At 37.3% G+C, this 27559-nt stretch overlaps 1 protein-coding gene and 1 long non-coding RNA gene across 5 annotated transcripts in view; one reads left to right on the forward strand and one right to left on the reverse strand.

Annotated features, from left to right (window-relative positions):
* Positions 1–27559, forward strand: part of b4galnt4a (beta-1,4-N-acetyl-galactosaminyl transferase 4a) — a 324496-nt gene that overhangs the window by 180923 nt on the left and 116014 nt on the right. For all 3 annotated transcript variants that reach the window (XR_012400414.1, XM_068219134.2, XM_021473880.3), the window contains one exon: positions 27339–27434. Coding sequence is in view for 2 of the 3 variants with exons in the window: in XM_068219134.2 (XP_068075235.1) it covers positions 27339–27434 (96 nt within the window). In the remaining variant the exon portion in view is untranslated. The remainder of the gene's footprint in view (positions 1–27338; positions 27435–27559) is intronic.
* LOC137489359 (uncharacterized) lies at positions 8447–9887 on the reverse strand. Of its 2 annotated transcripts, XR_011008781.2 has the most exons (4): positions 9760–9887; positions 8860–8943; positions 8685–8739; positions 8447–8585 (listed from the first exon to the last, which is right to left on the reverse strand). It is a non-coding gene; the product is annotated as an uncharacterized lncRNA (long non-coding RNA). The 2 variants fall into 2 exon arrangements; XR_011008782.2 differs by lacking the exon at positions 8685–8739 and having other exon boundaries at positions 8526–8585.

A 27559-nucleotide genomic window follows, 5' to 3' on the forward strand; every position in this document is an offset into this window, starting at 1 on the left:
TCCATCTTCAAAGATAAAGTCACATAAGCATCAACTTAAGGTGAGAAATGTTTATGAAAAATATGTTACACGTTGAAAGGTGCGTGTATAAAGCAGTGTACAAAATCATTCATTTTATTTCAGTAAATGAACAAATGAACAGACAAAACTATTTGATTAAACATAGTTTTTTGAAAAATTATTATTATATATTTATATTAGCACTCCTCCATCTCTTTTGTTTGCTTGGGTCACTAAGATTTCCTCTGGGTCAGGCTGCAGGTACGTGTCATCGTATAAGGCAGAAAAGGGTATCTTTTGTCCTCCAGCAAGTAACAATGTAGTGCCCAGTAATGATTTTATTATATAATACAAATATAATAAAAATAAACAATGTGTAAAGCAACATTTGCTTTATAGTTTTTTTTTATTACTATATTTGTATTATACACTTGAATCATTACTTCCTGAAAATCAGCCATTTATCCTCAACATATAGTGATGAGGTGGGGTCATCACATACAGTATGAGCTGGTAAGTGGAAGCAGTAATGAGTTTAATAGTTAAAACACCAAAAGATTAAGGACAGAAAATTAAGTTGTACCTGCACATTTATACTATGGTTAGATTTCATATTATCAGTGTCCTTTAGTGGCTGATGGAGCTTTAAACCTGGCTGCAATTAATGCACACAATAGCATTTGGAAACCCTGAAAAAAATATTATATTAAAAAATGTAGGTGTGTGCGCGTAAAAAAATGTAGGTGTGTGTGCGTGAATGTATACATATGAACGACGTCCTACATTTTAAATTATAGATATATTTTCCTATAAAAGACAAAGCTGGAATTCTTATAATATTATACAGAAAAATGTGAGGGTGCAGAAGGAGAGAAAAAACACAAACTCTGTAATTGAGCTTCGAACTCGCTCCGTTGTGAGCTCCGTTGTTCTTTATCGACGCACTGTCCACTACACTATTGCCATGTTCTAATTCACCTGTGTAATGATACACAGTGATTTATGACCAAGTTATTGTACAAAAGTGTAAAAAACTGTTCAGTGCCAGGCATACTGTACAGGTGGTCATACTGCCACATTGTACAGTTACCTAAAATGCCCTGACGCGAATACAAAGAGCTGCACTGAATATTTTTTATGGTAAGCGCAGACCCGCGGTTTGTCACATTTGATTTCAAAAAGGTTTGTTATATATATTAACATTATAAATTTGGTTATGAAAAAAAAACATGCACTTATAACCCTCTCACAACGAAAAAACTTGTATCTGTGTGTCCACATCCAAAAATATTCTCATCAAAAGAGCATGCAATGCTCAGTAAACTCTCTGAAACAGACAAACTCTGGGACATAGCAACTTACTCTCTGAACATAACTTGCTCTGGATCAGGTTCTCTTCAGAGAGTAAGTTGCTATGGCTACTTAACATAACCAGAAGTTACCTCCGATTTTGGAACCAAAGCTGAAGTTATCCACCTACTTACTCTCAAACTTACCCGGGTATGTCACATAACCTGCTTCCTGGAACAGCCCCCTGGTTAATGATGTCAGAATGTACCGGTATTTTGGGGTGGATGTGTAAATGCTTTTTTCTGGAAAAATTCCGTAACGTCCGTGCCTGTGTGAACAGCGCTTTTTTGAATTTAACGTTAAAGTTGTTCAGGAAATTTTCCTGATATTTACCGGCATCACTGTTTGAAAGAGGCTTATGCCTATAATTTGTAATCGAATACGTTTGCCTCACCTATCTGTCTCCATACCGACAACATTTCTGGCTAAGTCAATTTGTTTGATAGTTCCGTTTATACTGTGTTTGCTTGTAAAGCTCTATTTTAAAAAACGAGAAAAGCGATGTAAAACCAAGTTAAAACTACATGATTGCAGTTCAAATTTATGTTACATTTGCTTTTGAAAACACTATTTATTGGGTTTAAGTGAGGCTTTTTTTCAGTAGATCGCTGGTTAAGTTGATCTGTACGACAAACCCTAATTTCTCATGGACATGCACGATAGGTATTTGCATTTGAAACGTACAACAAAACATACCCTAAGTAGCATATTTTAGATTTGCAAAAATGTAAACAGCACCCTTTAGTGAATATGTCATCTGGAACGTACAACAAAATGCACCAATGTTTTTTACGTTTTGCCAAAATTTGGGATGATGCATGTATTTTCAATGAGGCTTACCCACGCCAACTAGTTTCATCTTCACCACCAGAGACTAGCAATGCTGTGCAGCGTTCTCCCCAAATGAGGGGTTCCAGTCTAATATTCTCATGTCAAACTTCCCAAACATGTCTTATATAATTATTTTAACGATATTTTGTCACGACCGGGTCTTGAACCCGGGTCTCTGGTGTGGAAACCAATGTGTATACCACTAAGCCACAGAGGAAGTCGTGTTGGACCCAAACGAAAACTCTCCAAGAGGGAATCCAGAAAACAAGGATTTATTAAAAAAAATATCAACTTAGGTTCTTCTCAAAAATGAGGTAGCAAAACAGACAACTTAGGTTCTTCTCAGAATGAGGTATACAAAATACTCTAACAGTATAATAAACATGTAAAGAAAACTCCACGAGGGGAGAAAACAAACAGATAATTAATGCAGTCAGCAACAAGGAAAATAAAACACTCTTACTAGACGTAGCTCAGGAGATCAAGGGAAACGCAAGGCAAGTTCACCAGAGATGACTCAAAAACCGAGTGAGGAACACAGACAAAGGGAGAAGACAAGACAGGTTTTAATAAAGAGACATGAAATGTGGGATTAATTCTAAGTGAATGAGGAAGATACAAACGATAAGAAACAGGGTTAACTTTCCTGGCTATTCTTAATGGCCCGATTAACCTCTGGGACAATTTTCTCGACTCAACCCGGAGTGGAAGGTTCTTAGTGGCCAACCAGACTCTCTGGCCAACACGGAAAGCAGGAGGCCTTCGACGACGGCGATTAGCCTGATGTTGGTATCTCAGGGAGGTTCGAAGGAGAGCGCTTCTAGCTCTTCTCCAGGTTCGTCGACAGCGTCGAACAAAGTGCTGGGCTGAGGGAACTCCCACCTGGACCTCTTTCTCAGGAAACAATGGAGGGGTATAACCAAATTGGCATTCAAAAGGGGAAAGTCTGGTGGCTGAGGACTTGAGGGTGTTGTGGGCATATTCAGCCCACATTATGTAAGATGACCAAGTGGTGGGGTTATTGGCTGCCATGCACCGTAGAGTGGTTTCCAAATCTTGGTTAACTCGTTCCGTCTGACCATTAGACTCAGGATGGAACCCGGATGATAGGCTGGCAGTGGTTCCGAAGAGTCTGCAAAAAGCCCCCCAGAATCTGGACAGAAATTGTGGACCTCGGTCAGAAACAATGTCTTGGGGAATGACAAAAACTCTGAAAACATGGCTTATTATGAGCTCAGCAGTCTCTTTAGCCGATGGCAACTTGGGCAGAGGAATGAACCGGGCAGCCTTGGAAAATCGGTCCACCACAACCAATATGACCGTGTTGCCCTGGGAGAGTGGAAGTCCTGTAATGAAATCCAGGGAAAGGTGTGACCAAGGCCTGTGGGGAACAGGTAAGGGATGGAGCAGTCCCTGAGGTCGCTGGTGTGATGATTTTCCCTGACAACATACTTGGCAGGCCTCCACATAACCTTTAACATCTTCCTTTATGGAAGGTCACCAAAAGCGACGTCGGAGGAATTCTAAAGTACGGGAACTACCTGGGTGGCAGGTCAATACAGACTCATGACCCCACTGCAAGACCTAAACTCGCACTGCTCGAGGGACATATAGAGCCCCCAACGGTCCATTCCCTGGATCAGGTTCTTTGGTTTGAGCCTTACGGACCACTTCTTCCAGATCCCATCTGAGGGGGGCAACAATCCTTGAACTAGGAATAATAGAAGAAACAGGTTTTTCATGTGTCTCTGGAGAGTAGGCTCGGGACAAGGCATCAGGCTTAAGGTTCTTAGAACCGGGTCTATAAGTCAGGATGAACTGAAATATGTTGAAAAACAGAGACCATCGAGCCTGCCGAGGGTTCAGTTGCTTGGCCTGCTAGAGATATTCTAGGTTCTTATGGTCTGTAAGTACTTGGAAAGGATGTCGAGCGCCCTCAAGCCAATGGCGCCATTCTTCCAAGGCCAACTTAACAGCAAGCAGCTCTCGGTCCCCCACGTGGTAGTTGCGCTCGGCATTAGACAGACGACGTGACATGAAAGCACAGGGGTGTAGTTTTCCATCCTCAATCCTCTGTGATAAAATGGCTCCTACACCCACATCTGAGGCATCCACCTCTACCATAAAGGGTATGTCTGGATTAGGGATAGAGAGTATGGGAGCTGAGGTGAATCGATCCTTGAGATCCTGGAAGGCAGCCGCTGCTTTAGGGCCCCATTCAATCTTGACTCCTCCTCCCTTTGTCAGTGCTGTCAAGGGAGCCACAACTGAGCTGAAATTCCTGATAAACTTCCTGTAAAAGTTTGCAAAGCCCACAAACCGTTGCACCTCTTTTACTGTGGTTGGAATAGGCCAGTTGAGAACAGCTTTAATCTTACTAGGGTCCATCTCCAGGTGACCAGGGGTGACAATGTACCCAAGAAACTTAGTCAGGGAAACATGAAACTCACATTTTTCTGGCTTGACAAAGACATGATTTTCAAGGAGTCTTTGGAGTACCCTGCTGACATGGCCCTCGTGCTCCTCCATGGAATTGGAAAATATAAGTATATCGTCCAGATAAACGAATACAAATATATTTAACATGTCTCGGAGGATGTCGTTGATAAGTGCCTGGAACACGGCAGGGGCATTGGTAAGGCCGAAAGGCATCACCAGGTATTCATAGTGGCCTGTGGGGGTGTTAAAAGCAGTCTTCCATTCATCTCCTTGCCGTATCCGCACCAGATGGTAGGCATTGCGAAGGTCGAGCTAGGTAAAAATGGAAGCTCCCTGCAGCAGCTCAAAGGCAGTAGCCATAAGAGGCAGGGGATATCGATTCCGAATGGTTATCTTGTTGAGACCTCGGTAATCGATACAAGGCCTAAGCCCCCCCATCCTTCTTCCCCACAAAGAAGAAGCCAGCACCAGCAGGGGAAGTGGAGGCTCGGATGATGCCAGTTGCCAGGGACTCTTGGATGTAAGCATTCATAGCAGCCTGTTCAGGGGGAGATAGGGAGAAGACTCTGCCTCTAGGAGGGGAGGAACCGGGGAGAAGGTCAATTGCACAGTCGTATGGGCGGTGAGGTCGCAAAGAGGTGGCTCGAGACTTACTGAATACTGCCCTAAACTTATGATAGACAGCGGGAACTTGAGACAGATCTACAGAATCTTGAGGCTCGGGATGAGGGGCAGAGAGGCTCTGGGTAAAACAGGTGAAGTGACATGAAGGACTCCAATCTAGAATGGAACCAGTAGACCAGTTGATATGGGGATTATGTCTGTGCAACCAGGGATGACCTAGAATGACCGGATACTCGGGAGAGTCAATAAGATAGAAAGTCTCCTCCTGCTGATGTTTAGCAATGGTAAGCTTTAGGGACTGAGTGGCCTCAGTTACTTTGCCGGGTTCAAGGGGTCTACCATCCAAAGCAGTTACTGACTGGGGATGAGGGAGAAGGTGGGTAGGAATCTTAAGTTTCTTGGCCAAGGAGAGATCTATGAAATTACCTGCGGCCCCTGAATCGATCATTGCCTGGACTGGGAACTGATGACTCTCCCAGGACAAAATAGCTTTGAGAGCTAGAACGGTGTTGGCAGGAGGAACTCTTATTTTCCCCATCACAGTCCTCCTGTAACTCGGTGGGGACCCTCGTTTCCTGACAGTTCTGGACAAGTGGATCGAAAATGACCAGACATACCACAGTAAAGGCATCGTCGCTCCCTCATCCGTCTGTCCCTTTCACTGGGAGAGAGTCTGGAACGACCTAGCTGCATATCTTCTGGAGGCTCGGGAGCTTGTTCATTGACTGGGGGAAGTCTGACTGGTGGAGCATGAACTGGAGATGCAGGTTTGTGAACAGGAGTTTGGGACTGGGATGCTCTGCCTCGAGTCATTCTCCGTTCTCTCAAGCGAATATCAAGGCGAATGGCCATATCAATAAGGGATTCTAGGTCTTTGGCTGGTTCCCGGGTGGCCATCTCATCTTGAATGAATTCAGCTAATCCGCCCAGAAAGCAGACTCTTAAGGCCTCGTCATTCCATCCACTACCTGCTGCAATAGTTCGAAATTCAATGGCGAAGTCTGCAGCGCTGCGAGGACCTTGACGGAGAGTAAGGAGACGTTTGGAAGCCTCCTGTCCACTAACTGGGTGATTGAACACCTTCTTGAATTCCTTCTCAAAGGCTGTGTATGACTGGCAATAACAAGGCTGGGACTCCCATGCCACAGAGGCCCAAGATAATGCCTTGTCAGTCAGAAGGGTGATAATATAAGCGATCTTTGAGCGGTCAGTGGGAAAACTTGAGGGCTGAAGCTCAAAAGTGAGAGAGCACTGGGTGAGAAATCCCTGACAGGAACTAGGATCTCCTGAGAATGGCTTGGGGGGTGGAAGTCGGGGTTCTGCAGCAGCTACTGGACTGTTGGTACTTAGGGGTGGTGCAGCAGGAGAAGCAGGAGAAGAAACCCCAGGAAGGCTTTGAAAGAGTTGCCGAATGGACGACGTGACATCAGCAAGGAGCTCTGAGTGTTTTGTCATCACCTCCTCTTGACAACGCTGGAACGAAGCTTCATGACTGCCAATCACTGCCAACAGATCTTTGGTACACTCTCAGAAAAAAAGGTACAAAATTGTACCTTTTAGGGTACAAATGGCCCGTCACTGGGGTGGTACCCTTAAGGGTACAAATTTGTACCTCTATTTAAAGGTACAAAATTGTACCTTCTACATTTGTACCCTTTAAGGGACAATTTTGTACCCCCACCGAAGGTACAAAAATGTACCTTTTTATATTATATAGTATTTTCAGGGTACTGACCCAGGCATTTTGATCTTTTGGTGACTGCATGCACTAATAAATAAATAAAATATTTTGGTTCACAGATGTCCATTTTTATTTATTAATGTAGAAATATTTCATTACAACTCACAACTGAATGTGTTAAGAAATAAAATTACACAGCAAGTATAAAGCAGACATGTAAAACAGTAAAAAGAACAATTTAGATAAGAATAAAAACTAAATCTTAACTTAATACAAAGACCACAAGAATACTGTTTAAGATTTATAAACACATTACACAGGCTACATCAAGTACTGCACTTTACAAAGTCCAAAGTATTTGTCTTTAGTCAGAATACTCGGTCATAATAAATAATTTGTCATCAACATTTTCTCTGAATTTCAGAATGAAGGCAAACTTTCTCTATAAATTGCTTCAACAGTGCAGAAAACCAAATACATCAGTAGCCTCTTCCTCAACATCAGTAGATTACTCCTCATCATCCTCAAGTGGAGTTGTAATTTGTTGTAACACAATATGTGTTTATGTTTTTGATAATCATGACATGTAAAGCACTCATATCTGGAAAATGTTCTTTGATAGTCATTAGGACCACAAGTTATTTAAAAATGTGCTTTATGCATGAATGATAGCAGTGTGCTGGATTAACTTGATGATTCTTATTATCCCAAGAGCATGTAGAGAAACAAAAAACAAGGTTGATCACTCTGGTAACTGGAGTAGATCGAGGCTTGTCACTGTCCACCGTTCATTCAAAATATTCCACTGCAGAAACATCAAGGTGATCTTCTAATAAGATGGATATGTCAAAAATGTATATTCGTCCACATCATCAGCTCGGCCAATCGCAATCCCATCAACTCTGAAGACTGCCGTGACTCGTCTTGTTAACACAGTTGTCCAGTCGGTGGCCTCCTCCTGTACTTGAACTGTTGGATGTGGTGAAGATGGTTCACTGTAAATGACAAAGCAATAATTACATTAATATCAGTCACTCTATCACTGATGAAGAGAAAATCCACATGCATAGAAAGTGAAATAATTAATATTCACTGATTAAAAAAAAAAAAGTATCACAGATTAAAAGACTAATATAAATTTCATTCATTCATTCAATTTCTTTTCGGCTTAGTCCCTTTATTAATCTGGGGTTGCCACAGTGGAATGAACCACCAACTTATCCAGCATATGTTTTATGCAGCAGATGCCCTTCTAGCTGCAACCCAGTATTAAGAAACATCCAGACACACTTATTCACACACACATTTATACACTACAGACAAATAAGCTTACCAAATTCAGCCATAGCGCATGTCTTTATACTTGTGGGGAAACCGGAGCACTTGGAGGAAACCTTCACGAACACTGGAAGAATATGCAAACTCCTCACACAAATGCCAACTGACCCAGCCGAGGCTCGAACCAGCGACCTTCTTGCCGTAAGGTGACAGCACTACCCACTGCGTCATCCTAATATAAAGAATATCAAGCATTATAAAATGCATTTATCACAGCATATACTAAACAGAAAACAACATACGCACCTGAGCACAACAAAATGTTGAAGTGTCTCGCTTAACAAGGCTGGCAACATGAGAAGTGCTGCTGTAAAATCAATTCCTGGAACATAAGATGTGGCATACAAACAAATATGAATGAATCCATCCAAAGCTAGAATTAAATAATATTAATCAAGTGGAGAAAGTTTAGAAAGAGCACCTTAGAGTCAGGTCCATAGCATTCTTCAGTTGATCTCTTTTCTTTCGATGAAAACCTAGAAAATAATTTTAAACATGTGGGTGTACATTTATTGTTGTTTGTAAGTAAAAACCTACAAATTTAAAATAGTATGTAAGCCATTAAAACCATGGTATAGATAATGATACATACTTACATCTTGTAACTGAGCCATGCTTTCATATGACATGCCTTCATTGGTCTGATGCTGTTAGGCTGCATTCTGTTGTTCAATCTTGTCCTGAAAGACAATTGGAAACTTCAAAAACTTCTGGAAAGCAACAAGATAAAGCAATAACTATTTACTTATTTTGAGATATTAATAAAATAGGTAAAATAGCTCAAGGTACCAGTTTCAGAACAGATGAGACAAATTATTACATTAAAGAACAAAGTATAACTTAAAACGTCGATTTATACAACATGGTATGTTAATAATTCTACATTAACATAAGTATAACGTTAAACGATAGTAAAGCACCAACTATTCTGGACATGAGAGTTTGTGGACACTCCTCAACATTAATGTAACTTAGACACTGAAACGAAGATATGTACAAGCATACACACGCCACGTTTGTAACTAGCCACGTTTACATAATCAGTCGCTTTGTCGGTGACAAAATTGTGATTTTTCTTCACAAAAAGCCGGTGTAACTTATATAACCGTCTAAAATTACACTTCAGCGGTCAACCGTGGCTAGAAAAATGGCCTCAAAATATAAAACATTATCGATAATTACAAATTTCCAGTATTAATAACAAAAGGTTTTATACCAAGGTATATGAAGACTTTAGTCGCGCGAGCTCCGGGCCACACCGCACATTACTCACGGGTCACGGCCCGATTCCGGTGCATGGATACGGCAGCGTCGGCTCGCTTCTGCCGCCGCAACTGGCCCGAGTGTATTTTGCTATCTGGGTTGCGATTATATTCCGCCGTGGCAACACTTATTAATAAAGCAGTAACGTAACGTAAGATATAAGGCGCAAATACGTAACGTAGGCGATAAAGGGAACTTTTACACCGAGAAAACTAACAGCATATAGTACTCACCGTCTATAACGTTATGTCCCTCGGTGACTTCGATATCACATTGTATTAACTTCTTTAATAAGCTGCAGACATCTTAGCAAACTCCATCCTGCAGGCCAGCCCGGAGCACTTAAAGCGGGGGAAAGCCGAGACCCGAGAGTCAGACAAAATCAACAGAACACGGCTTCACATGTAAAAATGAGATTAAAAATATATCTTTAATACATTCTTACCTGAAAAGTGTGGACTCCAAAATAGACTTTTCTTTGAAAAGCGTGCGAAGTTCTGTGTAAACAGCCAGCACACTCGACGGACCGCCTCAGTAACAAACACTACTATAACGTCTCAACAAGCCAAATTCTTAAAGAGACAGCATCACCACCTGTATGAAGAGGCTGTCACTCTGCATGGTTCTTATTCTACATCCCATAAACTATAGGGTCTTAAACAGTAAGCAAAGACCAGTATTTACGTTTTTAATGATTAAAATTACATTCATTATAAATTTAATTATAAACATTTTTGAGAAAAAAATTTAATTTAAATACATAAAAAAAATTTAATTATTAAAATAATTAATTCAATCAATTTATTTATTTATTATATTTTTAAATTATGTATTTTAGTATTAATGTTTAGTATTAATACATTTAAATTAGTGTTATATAGTGTCTTGGTCTTATCATGAGCTGAGGGTACAATTTTGTTCCTATAGGGAAACAAAATATATAATTGTACCTTTAAAGGTGCCAAATTGGTCCTTTACGGTACAATTTTGTATCCAAATGTGCTATAAAAGGTACAAAAATTTACCTTTCAAACCTAAATCTGGACATTTGTACCTTTATAGCCCATTTGGGTACAAAATTGTACCCTAAGGACCAATATAGGACCTTTAAAGGTACAATTTTATATTTTGTTCCCTCTAGGAACAAAATTGTACCCTCATTGTACCTTTTTTTCTGAGAGTGTACTGAGTGCCTCTGGGTCCATGTCTGACTCGGTTTTTCTGTCACGACCGGGTCTTGAACCCAGGTCTCTGGTGTGGAAACCGATGTGTATACCACTAAGCCACAGAGGAAGTCATGTTGAGTAAAACACTCCAAGAGGGAATCCAGAAAACAAGGATTTATTAAAAAAAATATCAACTTAGATCTCAAAAATGAGGTAGCAAAACAGACAACTTAGGTTCTTCTCAGAATGAGGTATACAAAATACTCTAACAGTATAATAAACATGTAAAGAAAACTCCACGAGGGGAGAAAACAAACAGATAATTAATGCAGTCAGCAACAAGGAAAATAAAACACTCTTACTAGACGTAGCTCAGGAGATCAAGGGAAACACAAGGCAAGTTCACCAGAGATGACTCAAAAACCGAGTGAGGAACACAGACAAAGTGACAACTTAAATACACTGGCTGGAACAAGTCACAGGTGATCTAAATTAAGTAAATAAGAACACATGAGGAAGAACAAATAAAGAGGGGAAACACGGGGACCTCTAGGGGAATGGAGACAAACTGCAGGATGGTGACATATTTACCTATATATTACCATTTTAACAAGAAAAAAACAAACCAAAAAAACACTAATTACTGAAGCATGTATGTTTGACATGCACATTGTTAACAATTAACTCACATTTTGCATTCATCACAATATAATTACGGTAGGCTCAAGGAATTGATAAATTTAACTGTTGTTCCAGGAAGTTCAAAGAAAATATATATTATTAGGGACACTGAGCAATAAAAACAAGTTTTATTTTGCAGCTTCAGTGCAAATTTAATCATCACTATATTTTAACAAGTAATAATACAGATGCTATAATATACAGCTTTAATAATAAAGAAATATGGCTTTAGATCTGAACTTCTGCACAAGCATTTATGATAGCTGATTTATTTCTTGGTAGTTTTTCTTTAATAATCTGTTGGAAAGAATATACAATAACATGGTTGTTTTATTATTAGTGAACTTATTCAAAACATCCCGATGAATAGGATTTGACACTTTGTATGCTACTTTTGCATTCTACAGTTCTTATGGAAGGCTATGAGTGTGGCATAGCTCTGTTTTCCAATGACTCAGATTGCACCCTTCTTCTGTAAAGCACTGTGAATGATGTAATAATACATCTCCCCACTACTACATCCATGATGTAAGTTTCTTGTTCCATAATGTCCCAAAGGTGTGCTATTGGATTGAGATCTGGTGACTGTGGTGGCTATTTGAGTACAATGAACTCACTGTCATGTTCAAGACACCAGTTTAAGATGATTCGAGCTTTGCGACAATGTTTTCCTTCTGAAAGTAGCCAACACTAGATGAATGCAATGTGGTCATTAGGTCATTGGTTGCTTAATAGGTTAGTTCACACAAAATAAAAAAATATATGTTATTATTATGCACCCTCATGTTGTTCCCATCCCCTGTTGTCTTTGCATGTATTAGTCTTCGTAACACAAATGAGGATAGTATAGATGAATTGATGCACTCTGACTTTTCATAGAAAGCGATGGTTCAAACTCAAAATTTCAAATTCCTGTAAAGGAAGTAAAAACTTTGTCATTCAAACTAAAAACATTCCCTTTGACTTTGTTGGTTCAACTGTAATCATACAAGGCTTCAAGAACATGTTTAGGCACCAAAAAAAAAAAAAAAAAAAAACCTGTAAAAAATTTTTAAAATTGGTTCACTTTTTCAACATGCAAGCAGTTTTGTTGTTTTTTGTTTTGTATGATTACAGTTGTAGGGTCAAAAAGAGCCATTAGGTTGAGTAATAAATAACATAATAAATTATTTTTTGTGGGGTGAACTAACTCTTTAAATACACATAGCATCTTTAAATAAGAAGATTTTTATGTTTTGATTGATGTTCACAACTAATTTCTAATTGAATTGTGTTATTCGCAATGATTCACAGAATGATACTTCTTTTTCACATGAAGGATCAGCCACTATAGGTAAATAACTAGCACTTTGTGCGCCAAACCAGTGTGTTTATAATAATATTAATAATATTAAAAAACAGTGTAGGAATTTCACTTTTGCAAAATTAAATGTTATAACAGTACTGTTTTGCTGCTGAGAAAGTAAATGAACCCAACCGATCAAAAGCATAGATTATTCTGTGCACCACCTTCCTTAAACCCAATCGACAGTGTTTTCAGAAGCATTGAATAACCTGTCCACAGCTCCAATTCGCTCCTGCACTTCTCACGTAAATCCACAAGAGGCAGCTGTCGACTGACTGTCTTGTCGACTGACTGTCTTGTCGACTGACTGTTTGACCGACTGACTGACTGATTGACTGACACCCCACCCATTACCTACTCTAAAACCAACCAATAGTGTTTTCAAAAGCACCGATTAACCCCTCCACAGCTATCATTCCCAACGTCCTTCCCTAAACCCAACTTTAGTTTTTCAAAAGCACCGAATTAACCTGTCCACAGCCGTTATTCATGCCTGCTCTTTTTGCGTAAATCCACAAGAGGCCGCTGTCTTCTGACTAATTGACTGATCGACTGACCAATTCTCGCACTCACCTTCTTCCCTAAACCCAACCGATAGTGTTTTCAAAAGCATAATTAGCCCATTTACAGCCACCATTAATGCCTGCTTTTTTTGCGTGAATCCACCGTAGGCCGCTTTCGACTGTCTGACTGAATGACCGATATCCCCAAACACCCCCTTCCCTAAACCCAACCGATAGTATTTTCAAAAGCACAGATTAGTCCACGCACCACCTTCCCTAAACCCAACTGACAGTGTTTTCAAAAACAATTCATAAAAAAGAAAATTCCTAGCGGCCTCCTGATTTTTTTACCACGTTTTTGAATGACCACATTCTCACCCTGTTATTTACTTGTTTGCTTGTTTGTTTGTTTGTTTGTTTTTTACCTGCTTTCTGGAACTGTTCTTTGCCAGACTCTAAATCTGTCATCGCGGTCAACTCCTCTCTCCCTCTCAATTCCGCTGACGTACATAGCAGGCCACTGGGCACACTGGTAACATCAAAAAAGTAGTCCACACAGAGATAAGCGATCAGCTGAAGTGGTCAGTCGTTGGTGTCATACCGTCTCGTAGCGTTCATTTTACAAACGAAATGCAGCCAGACGTAGCACTGGCATACATATATTCATGCACTCCAGAAATGTATACGAGGGTACGTTTTCACAATGAGCCTGTGTTCTATTTTTATGAGTGAATGTAATTTTCTAATGCAATATATTTTATAAGGAGATTGGTCAGATGGTATTCACTTATTGGATTTAAATTGTATTAAAGGTAATTGGTTCCAAACAATTAATTTAGGCCTAAACATACAAATTAAGTTTAACATTACTAAATTTAATTTATTTGTTTAAATTCAGCCTATATAAATTGGTTGCAACCTCTATTTAAAAAAATGTAAATCCAATGAATGATTTTTTACCCGTGTGGTTCTTTTCATAACTGGTTTGTTTGATTTAGTACTTTATTTTAAAATTACCTTTAAGAAAAAAGGATGGAGGCAAAAAATAGCCACTAAATGACATTTGAAATATAGATGGGCACAAATGCACTCTTTGGAAATGCTTCGGGATCTCAGATGGCTTGAGGCATCTCTCGCTTGTTGATTGTGTGTTGACTAGCTGACCATTGTGGCAATATGTCTAGACTGACTCAAGAGCAATCCCACATTTGATGCCCACAGATCTACAATTGTGGTGGACGTCATATCTCTGATGCCCGATCCCAGAGGCATTATGGGTGACAAATGGTGCCATTGCTTGTCATTCTGAGCAGTGGAGGATCATTTGTCTTGTTTTTTCACCCACAAGCCTGCTTTCATGGAACGTGATTCTCTTCATGGGCTGCTGTTGTGTTTGAGACCGGGGGTGTGCTTGGAGTGAAGTGAATCCTTGGTATTGAGAGGATTTAGATCAATGGTTCTCCAAGTCAAGAAAAGCGAAGGTCATGTGCTTTTTTAGACACTCTCATGGGATACGGGGTTTGCTTTTAGAAATGCAATAGGCTCCTGGGGACAATTTTATTTTGGTTATTCTTTGTGCTGGAAAATATCCTGCTTTACTTTGAGTTTTCTGGCTGGTGAGTGATTTTTATAGTGTGAACCTTAACATTTCCAAAGGGAGCTGTTTTACAAAGTGATTTACAAAGTGGCAAGGAAATTACTATTTATATTTAGTGAGAATTAAAAAGTTGGTTAGAGCTCAAGCTTAGTGCTCAAGCTTTTTTTTTTCTTTTCTTTTTTTAAAGTAGGTGGATTCAGATTGGATATCAATGTTTTAATGTTTGAATAAAAATGATAAATAATGATAATGATAATTTGTAATACAATGTAGAATAATTTTGAAAACTATATTATTGTAAACTATATCTTTGTATTGTAAAGTCTAAAATATGCTGGGCAAAAAAGAACTCATAAATTAGTAAGCAATGGACAGAACACATGCTTGCTTATGTTTTATTACTCAGCATTTTGGGTTTTATACATTAAACTATTTGCTGGGTTGATTTTTAGTCAGTGCTGGTTCAGACACGACTATGTTTTAATGTAGGTAATAAATATTTAATAACAATAAAAACATAACTGTTTATTGAGTCAGTTGAAGTTTAATACAAGATATCAATATAATATTGACAATTTGACTTGTTTAATAAACAATTTGTCCAATATACCCTAAATGTCAGTCTAGTAAGGTTCCAAGACAAAGTGAAGATGTTTCTTTTGTTTCCATGTGCAAACTAAATGGGAAAATAACAAAATCAGACACTGAGCCATTTATTCTTTTGACACATTACATTCTCATAGACTAAAACCATGCAGGTTTGGGGGTAAAACGAAGCACCCGGACAAAACCCACACAAACACAGGGAGAACATGCAAACTCCACACAGAAATGCCAACTGACCCAGCCAGGGCTTGAACCAGCGACCTTCTTGCTGTAAGGCGATTGTGCTACCCACTCCTCCACCATGTTTCTACATAAAACACATGCTGGATAAGTTGACTGTTCATTCCGTTGTGGCGACTCCTGACTAATAAAGGGGCTATAGCCGAAAATAAAATAAACTAATAAATATATTAAACTATGACACGCATGTTATTTAGCTGTTTGATTTAATATTTGGTAGATTTTAGGTTGTGTTGGAAAGTCTGATAGATGTCATAGTGGTAACGTCCACACAGCGTCAAGGTGTAACATGATTAGACGTTGATATTTGGTTGATTTTGGGTTGGACATTGACGTCGGCCAGATGTTGGGTTCTGATTTTTAATTCCCTAAAAAATCCAACATCAATAATATCAATAAGACGTCATTCTGTGCCTGCAGGATTATTTTAGTGCTTAGCATTTTGATAATAAATAAAATGCTAATTAAATTATCTCTAACCTTCACCTGCTTGAACTTCTCTTGTATTTTGACTGGTGAGGACAAAGCATGCAAGAAAGTATGACAAAAGATTATGGAGCAAATAACCCAGCAAGATAGTCAAATTGCTCAACCCAGCATTGTAAAATATTTATTTTTTTGGCATTTTGCTTTCATAAGTAGGTCGGTAGACGTGAAGTGTAGATGGAGGGAAAGAAAGAGGGATGGGGCTAGGAAAGGTCCACGAGCCAGGATTCGAACTTGGGACGCCTGAGTAAAAAAAATGTAGTGTTCCACACAACTCCTTTATGTTGTCCTAAAACAAATCCATTAAGTTAACAAAACTAATGTAAGTAGAGTGAACATCTCCAGAATTATGGTGTTTTAGCTCGTTATAATTAAGGCCCTGTTTACACTAATGCGTTTTCGTTTTAAAACGCACAAGTTTTGCTACGATTACGCCATCTGTCCACACTATGCCAGAGTACTTGAGCGCCGAAAACAGAGCGTTTTGAAAACGCTGGAGAGGCCGTTTTCATTCTGAAACGCTGCTGCTCCGTCTCAGTGTGGATGAGGAAAAACGGAGACATCTGAAAACAGAGGCAGGACTGCTGAGATTCGCTACCTGATTGGGGCTTTTGGGTCATTGCCTTCGTCACTGTATCCTTCCCTTATTCGTCAAGCCTCTATCACATGACTATAACACATGGCTTTAACGCTACCGGAAGACAGTACTGTAAACAACAACATGAGCACAGAAATGTGAACGTTGTTTGCACTATTGTCTGTTTTAAGCGCCATTGTGCAGTTATTCATTTGTTACATTTAGTAACAACTCGACCTCGTCGTCCGTCCACAAAAATACCTCTCTTGCTTTCTTTGCCATCATGTTTATTGTTCAACTGGCGTTTGTTGACTAACAATAACCAAATGCCGAGCGAGACGCATGCTTTCTGTTTATACTAGAATGCGCATTGCCAGAGTGCGTGAATGGTCACGTGATATACGTTTTTGGTGGCGTAGTGTAGACGGAGATATGTTCAGAGACGCTAGGCAAAACGTTAGTGTGGATGCGGATCGTTTTTGATCTAGAACGCCGTTTTAAAACTAAAACGCACTAGTGTAAACAGGGCCTAAGTAGTTTGAACAAGCAGCAACAACCTTTTAGTGCATGACAACACATTAAGCCGTAGAGGGTCTATTTTAATGATCTAGGCACAAAGTCTAAAGCGCATGGCACAAAAGCATTAAGGGGGTGTCTGAATCTACTTTTGCTATTTTAAGGACAGAAAAATAAGGTTGAGCCGTGGCACATGGTTTAACAGGGTTGTGATTATTCTCTTATGAGTTGCATCACGCCATTTGCTATTTACATGGCGGACTTTGTAAGTGGAAAAACTGAATGCTTCACTAGCAAAAAACAGTTATACAGACCATCTGCAAAGCGAGGATAAAGAATAAGCCTCCTTCATTTGGCCTCTTTACTTTCTCTTTCTCTTCACTTTTACTCTTTACTCCTTTACTTTCGTGGATAAGGAAACGGTGTTGTACGCACTCCACTAAAGACATTAGCCTACACATTTAATTTCATTTGTTAGGCCCATATATTTGTTTCAAAAATATTTCTAAAGTTAGTTCTAATTTTCAGCAAAAGAGTAAATGCTAATAATAAATAATGATAACAATAATAATGAAGTGTGGTCAAAAAACGGAGTTAAATCCAAACACACGTCCTATTGCCCTATATGGTCCAAAACCCAACAGGTATACACATCTAAGCATGTTTTTATTAAAACAAATATAAATATGCATATAATAAACAATACTGCTAATAATAAAAATTATATTATACAAAAGCACATTGTCATGAATAAATTGAATAAAGCCTCCCGAGATGAAGAAGACAGGGAGGTAGTGGTTTTTATATTTATGTAAAAAATATATATATTTATTGTAACATTTATTTTTAATGTTTCATTTTATTATTATTATTATTATTATTATTATTATTATTGGTAAAGATATATGCATATTGCTGTACATCCTGTGTGCATTAAGCAATGTGTAAGTATTTGAGGCACAGAACTAACATGCTCCAGGCTGGACTTTAGACCTGCTTTCAGCTGGTCAGTTGCATAGTCTATTTTAGTTAATAGTATTGCCTCAACACACCCATATTTTATACCAGCACACCCATGAGTCCACAAAGTGGTGCAAATGGATTTGATATATAAATAACGTAGCACAAAACTGGAAAATTAGGGTTGCAACTGCACTGGCTGCGAGTTGCTGCTCGCATCAAATTCAAAGCTCTGATGTTTGCCTACAAAGTGACTTCTGGCCTTGCTCCTTCTTATCTGCTCTCACTTCTGCAGATCTATGTGCCCTCCAGAAACTTGCGTTCTGTGAATGAACGTCGCCTCGTGGTTCCATCCCAAAAAGGGAAGAAATCACTTTCGCGAATGCTCACGCTCACGCTCAATCTGCCCAGTTGGTGGAATGAACTCCCTAACTGCATCAGAACAGCAGAGTCACTATTTAGTCTCCACTACACTTCCTAATCTGCAATTGCCTCTCTGAATATCACACTAACTGTACCCAAAAAAAAAAAAAATTAAAAAAAATTACTAATACTACTAATACTTTCCTTCTTAGACTTTACAGACCTGAAACTTGCCCATGGCATTTATTCATTGTTGCTCTTAGTTGTGTAAATTGCTTCCTTGTCCTCATTTGTAAGTCGCTTTGGATAAAAGCGTCTGCTAAATGACTAAATGTAAATGTAAAATGTAAATGCATTCATCTGAAAATAGCAACACATCGTGCCAAGCACACCTTATTGCACCGAGTGTATGATAGGGCCCTAGGCTATTAACACAAACAAATGGTACAGTGTATAATGAGCAACAATTAGTTAATTGACCTCTGAGCTAACAGGGACGATTCAACCCAATAATTTGAGTATTAAAAACAGCATTTTTTAGAGTAACCCTTAAAAGGTTTACAAGAAATAATTTTGCTTGTAGTTTAAACCACTTATCTAAAATGAGTTGCAACATCACAATCCTTAAATGTTTTATGTTGAATCCACATAAATTGTTAAAAACAAATAAGTTAATAATTTTGTGTTAGGACAGCATTTTTACTGTGTAAAAAAAAAACAGTAAAAAATGTGTAAATATATATATATATATATATATATATATATATATATATATATATATATATATATATATATATATATATATATATATATATATATATATATATATATATATAAACTAACAATAAAATGAGCCAGCAGGCTGAACCTAGCAATTTTATTGCAGTTATTTTTGTAGTCAAAATCTGTGTTTAGGTGTATAACATTTAGCCCCTGTATGTAGATCTTTTAGCTGCGTTTTATGCAAGAAATAAAAAAAAAATGTAGCAATAACATGTGATGGTGAGACATTAATCTGCTCTCTCTTCCTCAATTTTCTGTCTCTTGCTCAGTCTTCCCAAAATACAGGTCATTAGCACTTGTTCTGGGAAGCTGCGGCGTTTCCATTAATGCATTAATGAGAGCATTTGATTACTATCATCCATCAATATGATACCATGTGACATCATAAAGGACACAAATGACTGATCACTTGAAAGATCAGTCGATGGATACATCACAATACAACAACTAATCTAGTTGATGAATGGCATTTCTCCATATTCTTGTTTAAACCAATGGGAATCTTGAGTGTATTGACAGAAATCTCTTAACTGTTAGCTTTATGGATCCTATTACAAATCTCTCTGGAATACTTGATTGGTCAGTCGCGCCAGTCCAAAGTAAGATATTCTCAGATAATAACCAGAAAACTTGTATACACAAGCTCTAATATACTTAAAATGACCTTGATGTGACTGTGGATGTGTTCATATATAGGTATGTATATTATTTAATATACATTATAATGATAATGATGACCTCTGATAAAGCAGGAGCTAAGTCAAAGGAAAGTGACAGAGATTGAGTAATGTAAATTATCCATTATTCAAAGGCATTAACCTGTTATGTATGTGTTGGTTGAAATACCTAGCCGGTTGAATTATCACCAATAAAGGTGGATAGATTTTGCATGAATTAAATAATTTAATATATATTACTAGACATTTTCTCCACATTTTCATGACTCATTTGTTTGCTGTGTAAAAAAAAAAAATATATATATATTATTAAATAAAGGGTTTTGTTTAATATTCAAAGAGAGTTTGGTTTCAGTAGTTTAGTTTTGAGTTTCTTTCTTTCATTATTTATTTTGTTTGTTCATTCTTTCATTTGTTTGCTCTTTGGTTTGTTCTGTTCATTCACTCTTTGTTCATTCTTCGTTTGTTCACTCTTTTGTTTTCATTCGTTCTTTCGTTTGTATGCTTTTTGATTTATTGTTTTGTTCATCCATTCATTTGCTCGCTTCTTCCGTTCATTCTTTTCGTTCTTTCTTTTTGTTAATTTTTTTGATTCATTCTTTCCACTATTCCACTTTCTTTCTTTCTTTCTTTCTTTCTTTCTTTCTTTCTTTCTTTCTTTCTTTCTTTCTTTCTTTCTTTCTTTCTTTCTTTCTTTCTTTCTTTCTGAACACTGGTAATATAGGGCTTTCTTTTGGCACAGTACAGTTTTAACTGGCATCTGTGGATGTAACTATGGGTCCCACTTTATATTAAGTGGCCTTAACTAATATGTACTTACATAGGAATTAATAGTTTGTTACAATGTACTTATTGTGTAAATACATGTATTTACTGTGTACTTATGCTTGATTAAATACCTGTATGTAGTTACATCTGTAATTAACTTTTGTAATTACATTTGTAAATACACTGTTGACCATCCCTTACACCTTAACCCACCCTTAAACCTACCCACGCCACCAAACCTGTCCATAACCCAACCTCTATCCCAACTCAAAAGCACCACAAGTGTTCTCAAATACATTATAAACACAGTAAGTACATTGTATTTATTTTTTGATGTAAGTACATAGTAGTTAGGGACACTTAATATAAAGTGGGACCTAACTATGTATTGTGGTACTTGACAAAGGTTTGTCAAAGTAGTTCTGTGGCCATGTGGTGATATCATGATGTGATTATGACGGTGTATAATCATGGTGATTATAAATAAATTATGATGGATAATTCATTATGCCTGAGGTTTCGGAGACCACAGAAGTTCAGCTGAGGCTTGCGCCCTGTCCTTTATGCACTGAAATTTCTCCAGATTGAATCTTTTAAATATGTTATGCACCGTTGATGAAGGTGAAATATCCAAATGTCCTTATATCTTTCTTTGAATAACATTGTTTTTAAACATTTCAAAAATTCTCTCGTATCTGTGAACAAACTGGCGATTCTTGGCCCATCTTTGCTCCTAAAGAACTAAACTTTTCTTGGATGCTGCTTTTGTACCAAATCATAATTAATCACCTGTTGCCATCACCTTTCAAATCACATCATTATTTTACCTGATTACTAACCCTAAAATGCTCTTGTCCCAACTTTTTTTTTTAAATGTGTTGCACGAACCAAAATTGAAAAACAAATTGAAACAAAAAAAAAAAAAAAAAGAAATCATGGAGAACACACGTTAATGATAATGTTTGTTGTATTGTCTGCAAGTCAAAATAAATGAATTCACTACTTTCTTTTTTTCCTTTTTTTTTCATTTTCCATACTGTCTCAACTTTTTTTTCTGATTTGGAGTTGTTGATTAAAATTAATTTGGATTTTGATCAAGCTTTAGTTTTTAAGTTTTTATCAGACATTATTATTAAATGCTGAACAAATATTGTTCATTATTAATTCATGTTAGTCTATACATTAACCAATGAACCAATGAACCCTTGTTGTAAAGTGTGGAGCAAGCTTTCATTCAGAAAGGCAAAATGATTACATGAACGTTTAAAACAGCTGCCGCATTTACCCACGAAGGCAACTGAGTTTAATCATAACCTCCCCATAAAAATCCCTCTGGTTTAAATAAGAATGGCACTCTATGAAAATACAGTATGTTCTGGCTGATAGTGTCTATTTATAGCAGTGGAATCACAGGGTTAATCTCCATGGCCTAGTTTGTGGGCTGGTACCGAGGATAAAAGCTCACAGCACAAATGAGAAGAGTGACTCACTGAATTCAACAGAATACCAAATAATTATATTTAAAAAAAACTGCAAGATTTTCTTAAAGTTTATGTCATTTCCTGCGGTCGTGTGTATAAACTGGAAACTAGTTTTAGACTATTCTTGTACACATTGTCAACTGTAATTTCTCCAAGCAGAAATTAAGGCAGAGCGTAATACGTTAAACATATGTAAATAGATGTGATCTTTTATCAACATATGTTCACTACTTTCAGTATTCATTTCAATCCCGTTTAAGTTCATTTGTATAGCGCTTTTCACAATATATGTATTTATATATTTATATATTCCATAAGCTTTACAAGCTTATATATAAATTTTTAAGCTTTACAAAAGGTGCACATTATTTTATTACAATCCAAATCAGAACGAGTCAAAGGGATAGTTCACTCAAAATTTAACATTCTGTGATTGTCACGAAACAGTTTGAATTTATTCTTTCTTCTATTGAACAGAAAAGAAGATATTTAAAAAATGGTTTCAGGTTGGACTGTCTCCTTGTAGTAACCCTGATCTTTCCACAGATTCACCACAGATTCTCAATTGGGTTTAAGTCAGGACTCTGGCTTGGCCACTGCAAATCATTAATGTTTTTGTCTGCTAACCATTTTTTCTCTGGTTTCACGTTTGGTTTCCAACCATGCTGAGTTCTTCCACAGTGTGGGCAGTGTTGAGTTGATTAAAACAGCTTTTCTCAATAAAACTTAGGATTTTTCCATGCACTGTGACAGTTTGCAAAGAGCATTAATTACAGTATCTTTTGTCTTTTATCATTTGGGAGATGCCTGTGTCATTTCCAGTCCAAAAAATCTTGCTGGTTGAATAAAAGTTATATTAAGTATGAATAATATGAACTTATATGAAAATATGAATAATTAGGACCATTTTGTTAATGGGCATTTATGTTTTATAGTTACGTGTTTTAATTGACTAACTACTGATGACATTTCTTCAATGAAATGGTTTTAACGTCATAAGTTATTACTACTTTTATTGATACCACTTATCAGTTCGATATTTTAACTGTTCTCTTATAGGTACTTTTTGAAGTGTTATTTGTAAGGAGAAAAAAAACCAATTAAACAGAATTAAAAACTTTATTTTGTTATCAAGATTTCAATGTAAAATAAATCAAAACCAATTTTTGTGAAACAAATAAATAAATTTAGCCTGTACAAGAATGTACAATGGTTTGAAGGACAATGACTCTTAGTTTTTAACTATTCTTCTGGAGAAAAATCAACATGTTTGACTTTTTTGGCAGAAGTTGAGATCTTTCTTGGTTTACTGGGCTCCCTGCAGTTGAAATAAAAACCCTCTTTCAGTTGCAAAATGCAGTTAAATAATCAGATAATGTTTATGAATTTTCATCAACACATTCACACAACTAGTTAACAGTGTTTTGGGAGTAAACAGTGTTTTTAATAGAGTTTTTAATACAGTCTTGCAATGTAAAAAAAACATGCTGTGATGCTTATTTCTTAAGCATACTTTATTATTAGGCTATTCATAGGCTATATTTGTAAAAACAGCTGATGTAAAAGCATTTTTAATGTTTAAGGTTTTTTTTTGGCTACTGCCGAAAAAAGTACTATTTTCATTGTAACCAAATGTGTGTGTTTATTTAACTATTAATACTAATATTAATACTATACTACTTTAGGTAAGTGACTGCTGGCATAATGATGTGGATGATTTAAAGATACCGTTAGTAGCTAGGCAGTCAAAACATTGCAATGCAGTTAAAGATACTTTTTCTTAGCCAGATTGCTTGCCTTCCTGCTTATACAAGCAAACAAATTGTTTCGCAACGAGTGTTGTCGCTATCCACTACGGAAATACAACCCGTTTGGTTCTCTCTTACACTGCGTAAGCTTACGAGCTGTGTAAGCGAGAGTCTGTGTCGCGAGCTATGTGCGCACACACAGCCGAGAACTGTGAAGGCTTTTATACTTGACGCTCTCGGCGGAAACACAAGCATTTTTACTGTGAGATTGTTGACTGTGTAGATGAATATCAAATATCTCAAATTAGAAAAGGTTGCTTAGTTAAATTATGCTACTTTAAGTAATGTTTATTAAGCAATAATTCTCCAGTATTGACAGCAGAACCGCTAATGTCAGAGCTTATCAATACTCTGGTCTTTTATAAATTAGCACCGATACCGAACAAAAGAGTTTCGGTACCCAATACTAAAAATAAGTTTGAAACCCCTGCTCTAAATGGTAATATTTTGATTTGAAACTTTAAAGAAATATTATGCAACTTTAAAGAATTACACAAAAATATTTATTTTACTTAAACCCATACCTCTGAATTCCAGTCAATCCAAGGAAACTGCAAAATTTCAAGTGATCTTACTTCTTCTCTTTTTTTGGTCCATGCTGTACTTATGCAGTATTCATTTTTGCATGAGAAGACTCTTGTAGAAACGGCCTTAAAATTGCATCACCAACTACTTGAAGCTTTCTCAGCAAGATGCCAACCTTCCATCCTGAGCCTGAGGTCGGTTACCGAAACTACTATTAGATAGAATGCAGAATTGATGGCTTGACCGGGTTCACCTCAACTGTGATGGTCAGGAACATTTTGTTCATCAAAGATTCATTGCAAACTGATGCAACTGAAGTTTTTTTGCAGTTCATGAAAGTGAATGAATTTTCCCTCCACTACCTCAACCGCAAGGTGCCTTTATTCCAGGGCTCTGCGGTGTGTGCAAATGTGGTGTGTAACAGAACTGCGCTTCTGATCTTCATATTGATCGCGTTTAGAGAATTCACAGAGGGAGAGCAAGGAATCAATTTTGCGCCAACAGCAAGGAATAAACAATAACTCCCAGTCCTCTTCTTTCTGCTCAAGTCTAATGTCTTCTGACAGACACCAAATACTGAGAATAAAGTATACTTGGTCTGAAAGTGTAGCCGGTTGTCTAATGCGAATACGTCGCTTCTATTTTTCAGCTTAAAAATCTTTCACTGACATCAGCGAAAGCGGCGGGCTCAGTATTGCGCGTGGTGATCCGTGCTTTAGCATGCTAACTGATGCTAATCATTTGTGACATGCTTCATCAGAAGTAAATGCCACGAGCGAGTTCTGAAGCGATTGGATTTTTCTACTCGGCTGGAAAATGTTCTCGTTTTCCTCCCTTTAGCTTGGGGCTGTAACACCTCTGATGTTCTCTGGTGTGCGTTTCGTAGTGTTTTTTTGGGGGGCCTGTAGATGCTCCGTTGAGCGTGTGGAACAATGTGCCAGAACACCAGTTGTCTAAACTGCTGTCATGTTTTATTAATGTTTATCTCTCTGTGGATGAAAATGTGGCGGTTCAGTCCAGTTGAGGTCATGCAGCAGCGGTCAGTACATCCCTACTTCTTGCGGTATCTTCAGTAGTTTTGCGACTCAATCCCTGGTGTCATTCTGCCACAAATCTCATAATTCTGAAGAAGTGCTATATTTATGTATGTTGTAGTTTTTTTTTTTTTTGCTCAGGAAGACGCTGGCTCCCTGCTGAAGAGATGAGCGCAGTTGGTGATGTTGTGTTGTGGATGTTCATCTCAGCATGGGTTCCTGCCTGTGTTGGAGAAGCTACTTTGAAACTTTAGTTTCCTTAGATGCATGAATCTAGTATTTCTATGCTGAAATGAAGCTATGGTTGTACCAATTTGACACTTATACTACATTTTATGTTACGCTGAACTAAACTGAACTTTAAATCTGAAAACTGGACTGAAGTTGTTTCAGTGTACTTTTCTCTTTAGCCCCTTTCACAAATAGAGACTTTTTCAGAAAATTACCTGCAATTTTTCGGAAAGGTCTGTATGTGTGAACAGACCCTTTTTTGAAAGTACCTGTAAATTAATTCCGGCAATTTTCCAGAAAGAGAAGTTGTAACATTACCGGCAATTTGCCAGAGTGCTGCTCTGTGTGAACGCAGAAGGAAAATTGACGGAAAAAGCACGTTCACGCGCTGAAGTAAGATGTATACTCCAGCCAATCAGAACATTCATACGCATTCACATCCGTGCTGTTCATGAAAATTTGAATATTTTTCCATTTGAAAATTTTTTGGAGAAATTTGATCTATAAGTTTATATGTCGGTTGGAGAATTCTCAGAATAGCATTTTAAACCTATTGATAAATCCTAGGCTTACTGAGGTGCATTTTCAGTCACCTTTAATGAAATATTGGTAAAATTGCCTTTTTTTAAGTATATTGTGTGGTTTGTATTGTTTTGTCTGTCTTTTGTATTATTGGACCTAGTGTCTGGAATAAAGAGAATTATTTCAGTATAAGACTTTTAAAGGCCTAAAATTTAGCTTTCGAGATTAAAACATTTTTAAGCGCATACCCTGATAATATTTTACTAGTTATTTAGCAAGATACTACTGTTTAGCTTAAGATGCTAATTAAAAGCTTAGGTCCACTAATAAATTAAGTTATAAATTTTGCAAGTCATTAGACAACAGTGGTTTGCTCTGTAGCCAATCAAAAATGAATTTTAAATGGGGCTGATAATATTGTCCTCATGTTTTTTTTTTTATTTTTTTTTTATTCCTGTCAAACTAAAATATATAGGATAAAATATATAGGAAATACTGTGTATTTTTTATTTTAATTTTATTTTTTTTGCTCTGCTAAACATCACTTGGAAAATATTTGAAAAAGAATACAAAGTTTTGAGAAGGACTAAAAATTTTCTCTTCAGCTGTATATCTTTACATTTAACATATACGATTCTATATTTTTTATGAAATAGCTTCACTATTTATTAACTACACTGCATTTCTCATCAAAAAGTGTGTTCATAGCTTTACTTTTAGTAAAGAGAAATTCCAGAGACATTCCTTACCTCCACGCTGTGTATCAGAAATAGATTTCTATCATCTGGCACATACTGAAGTTTGTACTTTACACTGCTCATTCAGGAATAAAAAAAATACATTGAAGTATGTTTGTCATAACATTACACTATTAGCTTTTTCTTTCATTTAGAAGTGTTGATGATCATTGAAGTCTTTGTGTGTGTGTGTGTTTTCTTAACAGTTTAAAGGTCAAGCGAACCTCCACGTGTTTGAAGACTGGTGTGGCTCCTCAGTCGCTCAGCTCAGGAAGAATCTTCATTTTCCTCTCTACCCCCATGTGAGTAGACCGAAAATGAGTATAGAAGCATTCATTTATTCATTCATTTTTTTTTTTCGGCTTAGTCCCTTTATTAATCTGGGGTCGCCACAGCGAAATGAGTTGCCAACTTATCCAGCATATGT

Source organism: Danio rerio, chromosome 25 (assembly GCF_049306965.1).
Source record: "Danio rerio strain Tuebingen ecotype United States chromosome 25, GRCz12tu, whole genome shotgun sequence".
Classification (NCBI taxonomy): domain Eukaryota; kingdom Metazoa; phylum Chordata; class Actinopteri; order Cypriniformes; family Danionidae; genus Danio; species Danio rerio.